This window comes from Mirounga angustirostris, unplaced genomic scaffold (assembly GCF_029215605.1).
Source record: "Mirounga angustirostris isolate CCGP_5_RB_7025 unplaced genomic scaffold, mMirAng1.0.hap1 SCAF_2, whole genome shotgun sequence".
In the NCBI taxonomy this organism is placed as follows: Eukaryota; Metazoa; Chordata; class Mammalia; order Carnivora; family Phocidae; genus Mirounga; species Mirounga angustirostris.
This window is the reverse complement of record NW_026991710.1, coordinates 56,464,473-56,475,297: the sequence shown is the minus strand read 5'-3', so window position 1 is coordinate 56,475,297 and position 10,825 is coordinate 56,464,473. Positions and strand designations below refer to the sequence as shown.

At 35.2% G+C, this 10,825-nt stretch overlaps 1 protein-coding gene across 4 annotated transcripts in view; it reads right to left on the bottom strand.

Moving 5' to 3' along the window:
• Positions 1 to 4,002: 4,002 nt before the first annotated feature.
• The window catches only part of MOB1B (MOB kinase activator 1B), a 65,321-nt gene continuing 58,498 nt past the window's right edge, over positions 4,003 to 10,825 (bottom strand). For all 4 annotated transcript variants that reach the window (XM_064584556.1, XM_045881044.3, XM_064584557.1 and 1 more), the window contains one exon: positions 4,003 to 9,813. In XM_064584556.1, coding sequence (XP_064440626.1) covers positions 9,736 to 9,813 — 78 coding nt within the window. In that variant the 3' untranslated portion in view covers positions 4,003 to 9,735. The remainder of the gene's footprint in view (positions 9,814 to 10,825) is intronic.

The window sequence follows — 10,825 nt, the reverse complement described above, 5'->3', positions numbered from 1 at the left end:
TCGCAGTCCAGTGCGGGAAGTCCCACCATTAGCCCGATTTATCAGTGAGGAAACAGGCACTGAGAGGCCACTTGTTCAAAGTCTCAAAGGCAGTGAGTGGATCTGATAGGAATTTACGCAGTCAGACGCCACTCCACAGCAAGCTTTTCCTGATCTCAAACCCGTCTCCATTTGAGTCCCATTTATGTTGAAAGAGAATATGCCACCCCAAAATATGCCACTACGGCATAGAGATTATTTCGAAGTAAAGGTACTTTAGAAATAGTGCAAGGACACTCTGCCCCTCCTTTGTCCCTACTAAAAGGAGATGAATCTATGTGAAAGGTATCTTCCCTGTACCAGAAGGGTAGGAGGCCTCCTTATGGCCAGATAGGGAATTTAGGGCCGAGGAGGCCTATTACCAAACCTTGCTACTTCACCATTTTATTACCCCGAACCCAAACCCCTTTGTCTTGTCAATTCTAATTTATTGTTTGTCTAAAAGATACAATGACCTACTTTGGTCATTCCTTTGAATTTCCTATGTTTATGGAGCTTCTCTCTCTCTCTATACATATACAATTAAATTTGGTTTCCTCCTGTTGATCTGTCTTGTGTCAATGCAACTATTAGATCAGGCAAAGAACTTAGAAGAAGGGAAAAATTTTCTGCTCCTACAATGCTATGCGGAAGTTACCACACTGGGTGGGTTTCTGTTCAGCATGAATATAGATAGCTTAATTTTGCATGCCCTACACCTGCCACATAGTTAACAAATGCTGAATTTTTGAATGCACACCTCTGTGCCATGAACTTTGCTAGAAGACTTATCTAGCTGGGATAGATACAGTGTAGAAACACCCAGAATTTGGGGCGCCCAGGTGGCTTGGTCGTTGGGTGTCTGCCTTCGGCTCGGGTCATTGTCCCAGGGTCCTGGGATCAAGCTCCACCGGGGGCCTGCTTCTCCCTCTCCCACTCCTCCTGCTTGTGTTCCCTCTCGCTGTGTCTCTGTCAAATAAATAAATAAAATCTTAAAAAAAAAAAAACAACCACCCAGAATTCATTTTTAATCTTGGCAAAGATCTAGTAAACACACTACCCAGTCTAGAAGTTCCTGAGTTCAAATGGTCTACAGAAACCAAAGGCCGTGTTACTCTTTTTTTACCTTGCAATTACCATCAGACCTGAAATGCATCTTAATGGTAGAGTCAGAAGGGGTGTAAACGGTGAATCCATTCTGAGAAACAGAAGGCAGAAATCAAAATGTGAATTCATGGGGAATTCTAGAATAAAAACAGCAAAAATCATTTTGTTAACATCCCTGTAATTATTTTATTATGTTTATTACTTTTGTTTATCCCCCTAGGGATTAGCAGCAGGATCCTTGAAATGAAAAAGCCTGAACACTTGTCATCGGGGATGGTAAGGAAGCCAGGGAAGCCACAGGGTGTTGTATTCCACACCCAAGCTTAGAAAACCCATGAAATGGTAAAGATATTGGCAGTACAGAGAGAGGAGTAAGGCAGGGTGAATGAGACCTTCAAACAGGAGAAAAGTAGAAGAAAAGAAATTCCATATGGAACTGATAAAGATGTGTAGGTTTGAGAAATAGGAAAACCCGTGTGGTTTCCACAAAAGAAAAGTAGTATAATGCAGAGAATGAGGGGTTTAAGCAGTGGAAAATTAAAAACTGGTTTCAAATTCCAGCTCTGCCAGATTCTGGCTGTGAGAACTTAAGTTCCTCAAAGCTTGAAAGTGTTCCTTAAAAACACGAAGTCGATGGGGCAGAGAGGGAAACCCGGCTTTCCTGGCATCAGGTTCAGCATAATTTACCATTTTCCTAAATAACCTTTGGATAATGCAAGGAAGAGGTAAGAGAAAAGCACTTTTAAAATCTCCTTGATTTTGGGGGCACCTCAGTGGCTCAGTCAAGTAACTCTTGGTTTCAGCTCAGGTCGTGATCTCAGGGCCCTGATCTCAGGGTCATGAGATAGAGCCCTGCATTGGGCTCCGGGCTTGGCCTAGAATCCGCTTGAGATTCTTTCCTCCTCTGTTCCTCCTTCTGCTTGCACTCTCTCTCTAAAATAAATAAAATCTTGAAAAAAAAAAAATTCCTTGATTTTATCCACAACCCCTTATCTGAAACCCTTGCAGCCAGATGTTTCAGAATGCAAAAATTTCTGGATTTTAGAAAAGAAATTTACAATCGTGTAGTACATATATATATAACCATCCCTTACCCTCCTGCAGAGGTGTTAAATACAGATAATTTGCAGTGAAACACAGATTTCCCATTAGGTGGAATAAAAACTATTAACTTCAGAACAGGTTAAGTTTGCACTAAATTCAAGAAAATACTTTGTTTTCCAAGCTTTTCAGATTTTGGAATTGCAGATAAAAGACAGGGAACACCCAGCCAGTCATGAGCATGCCACCATCTTCACCCTTTCTTGCCAGAAATTTTACAACTCCTTCAATCTGGGAATTCCTTTTCTTCTGTGGGAATGCTGGTATAACTAAGGACACGATCTTGACATAGAGGTTTATTAAGAAAACTCTAAACCGACTCAGAAAATGAGAACAAAGGGAAAAAAAAAAGTCCCTGAACATTGATAAGTAGTGGTTACAGCCCATGTGTTTGTACACACCAACCCAACAACTTCTGTAAAATGATATTGATTGACTTAAGCTTGGTTATAATATACTCCTTGTAACCTTCATTATTGCCTAGAAACACATGAATGCAGAAGGCATCATAAAAGCAAGAGTGGGGAGTCAGGGTGCTTCCAGCAAATCTGAAGTGCAATAGCAAAATAACAAGCTAGAAGGGCATAGCAGGGAGCCATCAATCCTATATAGCTCCTTATCAAAGGAAGCTATATTACACTGCATGCTTGTAAAGGTAAACTTAGGTCATCAAGAAATTGTGACATTGTATTCATTAAGCTGTTTAAAACAGGAGTATAACATTTATTAAACGTGGTTGCTTAAAGGAGTATTTAGAACTTGATACCAAAATTCATCAATCCAAGTAATATTATATAATGAAGAATTAACTATTTAAATTTAGTACAATAGAGGCAAATGACCTAATTACCAAAATATAGTTAATTTTTACATGGGTATGTATTTCTTTATACACAGTGGATGCTTTGTAGATACTGTATGTGCAAAATAACAAGGTGTTTTTATTTAAAGTATGCAGGCACAAATCATATCAGCATGGACTAGTATTTCTACTCCTAATCTTTTCTACAATACCAATTGGTGACACTGGGCGACTGTGGACCTGATTGTCCAAACACAAATGCCTCTAAACATAAATATCTGTAAATAATTAAACACTCTGAGAATACTCTAAAATACACAATTCCTTTTGGAATTTAGGTATCAGGGCAAAATGAAGATCCTCCAATACTGCTTATTAATATTCTTTAATGGCCTATAATGAAAACAAAATATTAGATAAAAGCTTGATAGAAAGGCCAACAAATAATTATTTTGCTAACTGTTCTCCTGGCAGTAGAATATTTAAAGAAAACAAACAAAAGCATTGGCTTCAAGGTCAAGCCTATTTGGGTTTTTAAATCCTAGTCCTAATCAGTGACTTATACAATTCCTGAGCTTCAATTTTCTAGTATGTAAGACAATGAGATACTAACCTCTGGGGTGGTTGTGAACCTTATTAAAAATAATGCCTAACAGGGACACCTGGGTGGCTCAGTCGGTTAAGTATCCGGCTCTTGGTTTCAGCTCAGGTCATAATCTCATGGGTTGTGGGATGGAGCCCCACATCGGGCTCCACATTCAGCGAGGAGTCTGCTTCAAGATTCTCTCTCTCTGCCCATCCTCCAACTCACATGTACGCATGCATGTGCGCTTTCTCTAAAATAAATAAATCTTTAAAATAATGCCTAACAAATTTTAAATGTCCAACATATTCCATACTTTCAGTATTTCCCTAGGAATGTGTTTAATGTGAGAACATCTATAGCAAAAATAATCAGTAATGCAAAGTCAGGATTCATGGTCAAACAGAACTATTTATTAATTTTTTAAATAAACATTCAGTTTCTTCCTTTAAAAAAAAAAAAACCTAGAATTTAAATATTTCCCATCCCATCACATACAAGCCTGTATACATTATTTACATCTCTTAATTAAACATATGACAGATTTTCTGACATTCAGTATCCCCTTTTAAAATAAAATGATGAAGCAGTTAAACTTTGATCAGTAATAACTAGAATTTGAGTAATCTTGGCACAGTTTTCAATAGTGTTCATGTTGCATTTCCTATTTTAGACCATTTTTCCCCATCCAGCTACTTAAAATAGAGAAAAATTGTGTATCTTCATGAGAGCAGGATCCCGGTCTTTCGCATTCTCTGCATTATTTACACTGTGTGAATGCTGCCACTATGCTTCCATTATATGGCACTGGCAGTATTCAGCTTTTGTCCCCAGAAATGATCTCTATCCAACTTTTAAGTCTTGTCATGTTTATTGTATTATCTCTCAACTAGATTTCATGACAGTTCTTTGATAATTTTAAGTAATAATGTATAGGAAAATTTCAAATAGAACAAAAGTTAAGTGTTCCCCACAGGATTAGGGCCCTTACCACCTTAGTTATGCATGTACAAAAATAACAAATACAATCTAGTGGCTGTAAAAAACTATTTTCCCCTAAAAATAGTTATCTCTGCAGAACAATTTAAGGAGAAACATGTTCTTAACATGAAAATGCACTAATCTATTTTATAACCTGCACAAGTATTTCAGAACAAAATTAAAATGAAAACATGTGTAAAACACTAACATAAGAATGTAATACACAGAAGAAAAATTAAATATTAACAAAAATTTTAAATCACTAATAATCTCAGGTTTAGTGACACAATTTAAATGAAGCTGTCAACCAAAACAAACCAAAAATGCTTATATATGTTGCACCTTCCAACACTTCTGTCAATGTATTGATAGAAAGTACTTCAGAATCACTAACAAGGAGGACCCGCACAATCAACTTACTTCGTTTTCTTAGTGCGATGGGGGGTTGGGAGGTGGTAAGTCAATAGCGTAAGAAGTAACTTAAGGAAAAGGAGATGACAAACATAGAATGAAAAAAGGCCAGTGATTTCAGTATCTTTGAGAATTGTAATCTAAAATTTTCTGTTGCACAGCATTACATGCAGAAAAAGAACTTGCATCATACTTGCAAAACTGAGATTATTCAATATTTTAACCTGTATTTTTTCTCCTTTGTCAACATTTAAGTACCAGGTCAGCTATAAATGGAAGACGTGGAACACAGTATTATACCTTTAAAATAAAATATTCTCTATGATTAACTCATTAGAAACATCTTAAAAATTCAAATTGTTTACAGTCAGAATTGCTGTATCTTAAACTTTTCCATTAAATCTTGACATATCTTTACCTCTAAATATTAATCTCATACACCATTACACTGATACTGAAAAACAGTAATTCCTATGGGTGAATCTTAACATTATGACAAAACTCTAATATTTAAGTTATTTTAGGAGTGGTTCTTAAAAGTACAGATCCAGAATAGCGCTTCTAAAAATTAGGTCTGTTCTTTAGAATATCAGATTAAGTTTCAAAATCAGTTTTCCTCTTGGTATGCAGTCACATTTTCAAATTACAAATATACTTCTGATCCCACATCTTTTAAAAAGACATTCAAAATTTTAAAGTTATAAACAATGTATGAAATGATTATACAATTTTAAATATTTTATCTGTGATATGCAGGCTTAAAATTCAGCATAATTATTACATAAAATTTATTCCAATTTCTTTGTACAATGATCTGCAGTCTTTAAATTCATTTGTTCATTTGAGTGAAAATATGTTTAAACAGTAAAGGCTGTTGTTACCTTAAGCTACTTCTATCTTAAATATTGGATCCATTTTTTCTTACTATCCCTTCAATCAAAACTATCCTACAGTAGTTGAGATAAAATTCAAAAGTTATCAGGGAAAGAAACAAAAGTAGAAAACAAGAGATAGACTTTGATTTTTTTAATTATTATATTTAGCTGTAAGGTAATTAAACTAAATTTTTAAGAATTAAATAAAACCTATACATCCAAATGATACTTCAAAGTAGTGACATCAAGAAACTATCCCTTTATTAAATGATGCTACCAATGCTCAAAACGTTCTCTCTTGCAAATTTAGAACCTATGGCAGTCTTCTGAACTTCCCTAATGGTTTAGTTCTAAGAAACCAGCAAAGTAGAGTTGGTTTGGTGGCTGAGATAGGTCATATTAAGCTGCCAAAAGTTTTCAGTGCAACTAAAATGATGGAATAGATTTTCTTGCATAGTCATAAACCAATTCTCAAGGCATCTCTAAAAATGTTCCAAAAACGTTACACCTTCAAAACACAGCTGGTAAGAGTAGTGCTCCCCAGGAACCACCCTGAAGATCAACTCTCATTTGGATGTTTAAGGTATGACATACTTATTTTAAAAGAAAGCCCTACAACTTAATAATTGTATCTCACATATTTTACCATTTCAGTGGTTATCAAAACCTCTCTCAGAGAGGGTGTACATAAAGGTATAAAAGAAATGTCATTTTGCTCTTTTCCCATAAGCAGGGAAAATGCTAATACATAAAATGGAGTTTGGTGATTACATGTAAAATATAAATATCCACACCATCTGTATTTCCTGAAGATAAGAGATTGTAGTGTTTTATCTTTCCTGATAAGCCAGGCAGTAACTCAGTCTGAGATATATTACACACTAAACCTGTCTTCTCCCACCTAATACATTTTATGCTGACCCTTTAGAATTTACAAATGACAAACGGAGAAAGAGCAATCTAAAATCTTTCAATTCAAAGTAAACTGACCACCAAAGCCTCTTCCAGCTAAACTAACACGTGCTACTGTTTTAATGCAGTCTAATGCCATGGTTTTTATGGGAAACAAAATAATCAAGTCAGCAAATGAAATCCAGTAGCACCATCTACTGCTTAGTAACAGATTTTCACTCTGTTATTAATTTCTCTCCACCACCATTTAAAATCTCTCTCCATCATTTAAAATCATTCCTAAAACTTGCTTCATTTCAAATTTAACCAAAGCATTGTGACAATAATACTATGTTAACTTACTATTTTATATTTTATGCTTTTATTAGTGGATGAGAAAACCAACTTTTGCTTTATATCTCTGTATAAAGAGCAAGGGGGAAAATCATTATCTTGCTTATTTATAAATTAAGAGATCTGGAAAGAATCTAATACACAATTGTATCAAACTCTGCTGTAAAACTGAGATTTGATTCTTATTCTATAAAGGGCATCTTACTAATGCTCATGGGAACTAATCAAAGCAACGTTTTGATAAATCAGTTATTTCTCACATGCTCTGGTGAGTGTTTCCTTACCTATAGCCATGTAACACCATGTACAGTTCCAGGCCTCTCCCTGGGAGAACTTCTCTACTTTGTTACCATATATACACTTACACATCTCCTTACTTCCTAATAATACCTCTGTTGAAAGGAATACTCAGAAGCAGGCACCTGAGATTCTGACACAGTGACAACAAACTCCTATCTACATACAGTAGGAAAGTAGGGCCTACTACTGAACATTAATTTATAGAAACATTTTTTCCATTTTTACAGTGTACTACCGTGTAAGGCTTAAAAAGAGCAAGAACAATTTTTCACTGTTCTCTACACTTGGCTATTGCAACCCCTTTGTTACTGGGTTTATATAAAGTCAAATGCAGTATGGAAGACTACTTGAAAAACCACGTGCTTCATTTTCATAAATAAATAGACTCAAAATTATCTGACACCAAATTTTATTTTTGAATCAACCATAGTGGCTGATATTACCTATTTGGATAATAAAAGGTTCGTTTTAAGGAAATCAGCTTGTTCTCATACACAATACCAGTAAGTGTCCAATATATTTGCCTCTGCCAGGCTCTCCTGTTACTTCTACTATTGGTACTTGGAGAATGATTGTTAGAAATGAAATGGAGAAAAAGGCAGTTCCTACTGATCATAATTGCAATGGCATTAAATTGTATCACTGCTCTCGTTATGCCAAAACAAACTGATTTCATAAGATTCTTTCCTAGTGACCATTTTTAGTCTATATAATTTCAGAACAAAATTTCTACTCTACAAGGAAAAAGGTGTGTATTTCAAACTGAAGAAAGAATATATATAGGTAACTGAAGGAGAAAGAGATTTACTAGAAATGACAAAATTAAAACTGGAAGTCTGAAAAAGATATTTCTTGAGAATAAAACTGAAGTAAAAAAATGTTAACATTATTTTAAAAACTAAGTTTCTGAACTTTTTACTCATGGGAATAATTCACTAGAGAGTCATGACAAATAAAATGCACAAGTTAATACTACTGAATTAGCACTTTCATTGTCTGGTATCACTGCAAAGAAAAAGATTTCCTTTCACAGTGGAAAAATTAGAAGTCAGAATGCTTCAAATTGGGCCTATCATAAGCAAAGAAGGTACTGTATCATTTTAAAATGACAGGCAAACACCAGCTCCATTCACTGAATGGAAATGCTGGAGCATGATCAATTTCCCCAAATAGTCCTTAAATTCCATGTTTAACGTCTACACCTAAAATTAATATTTTATTTTTAACTTCTCATGGAAGTTGATTCCTAAAAGGAAGTCTCTAAGACTTTGTTTACAAGATATTGATTAAAATCTTAATGCCACTCTATTCAAGGATTTTAAGACAAGACTTTTTGAACTTGACTCACCATACTTAATCCCATCTATAGCTCCCCATACAAATTAACCGTCCCAACCAAACACACACTCCTATCCATCCCCTCCTCTTCATAGAAGGGAATTCTGTAGACTTATGGCTCATTTGGCAATTGCTAAGAAACCTCACAGTTCAGCATCACCTCTGAAGATGGCAAACCTATATATAACCTGAATTTTCACACCCACAGTGCAGTTAACATGTAGAAAGAAGCTAAAATGCAATAGGTATTACACGTCAACATCTGCAAGTTTCAGTATCACAGATATCAATAGATGGAAAAAGACCTGCTTGTAGAACTTTAAGCATTTGTTGAACAGAATTACCACCAATATCAAAAATAATACTAATTTTTTATGTTCTACATGCACACCTTTACAAATTGTATTTCTTCAGTGTAGTAAAAGCTGGAGATCACCAATTTAGGTAAACTATGGCTTTTATCATAGAATTTTAAAACATGCATCAGTAAGCGCCCTGGGTAGTATTCCTAATATTTCAAGCCCTGTTCAGTTCTATGTCTGTGCTTTGCACCTCAGAAGTAAGCCTGCCAAGGCACTTAAAAACGTAAGTCTTTTGGGGACTTCAAAAATTGGCCACAATTTACATAACACAGAACCCCCATCCATCAGCAGTCCAATCAAGTAAGCATTTTCTTTCAACACAGAGTATTATCAAAAATTTTGCAAGTAATCAAACCAAGTAAAAAAAAAAAAACAAAAAATCTGTATGCCACTAAGACAAAATTTACCCCTATATCAAATATATAGAGAATGGTTCTTGGCTTCCTCTAGCAATAGACTATAGTTTCATTTATTCAGAATAAAGAAAAACTAACCCAAACAAGCCCCCCAAACCTAAGACAAAAACGACCGAAATAAAAATAAAACACAACAAAATCCATATACACTCCACACACTTCACTTGAGGAACAACTTGCACAGCTCTTCATCCTTTTATCTGTCCTTTGAGGTGAGTTTTTCAATCAGTTCTTGGAGTGGTGCAAGTTCTCTTCTATCAATAAGGTTGAATTCCTATGCATGATAAAGGTAGGAAAAAATAGTAAAGATGTATTATTTACGTCTCATTCCAAAGCAGATTCCTATTAACACTTGTTGGAAATTAGCTTTCAAAGTAAATAAAAGTCTAATCTTTTTTTCAATAAAATGTTTTTCTCTTCCCTAGCTGTGTCTTCCTTAGACAAATCACTTAAGCACTTTGGATATTATGTTGTACATGTCTATAATAATATTAGAGTAAATCCCCCTACCTCATAAAATTACTGTGGGGACTAAACGTGATACTGTGTGTTAACCACTTCATGTAAATCCCTGGCATAACAGTAAGTGGGAGTGCTGCTTCTTGTTAAAAGGGAATAACCTGACTATCATTTAGATATAGTCAGCCAAATGGGGACCAAAAAATCTAGCATCTTAGGCAAATTTCAGCATTATAAGAAGAGTGAAAGAGTTAACACCTGCAAACTATCATGAAATGGGGTATGAGAATAAGATGAGTAACGTGTAAAGTCCTATAAGAAACAAATTAGGAAGCCTGGATTTAATTTTTGCTTCTTTAAAATTCCACCCCTGTCATTCTGAAGTTCAGTTCTCAACAGATTTCCCCCAAACTATAAAATTGTAAGGCTAATAAATATCGACTGTCTATACTTCTGATCTTCTGCCATAGTGGGGCATTCTGAGTTCCCATTTTCGTTCATTTATTAACATGATCATATGCCAACCACTATAGTAAATACTGGGGAGAAGCATTAGGGGCATTAAGAGCAAGCCTACCCCTAAGATTTGTGGGATCTGGACTAAGAACACAAATGGATATATATCATATGACTATTAAATTTTACATTAAGCTACATTGTTAAATAAAACATGTTCTATTTTCCCGCCTTGACAAATGTGCCTTTATAGTGAGCAAGAAAACAGAATCAAATTTAGAATTCTCAAAATTCCTCAGGATTCTACACTGGAAAGTAGTAACGAGGAGAGCCTGTCCCTGACCCTCAGCAAATCTCCCTGATCTTCCAAC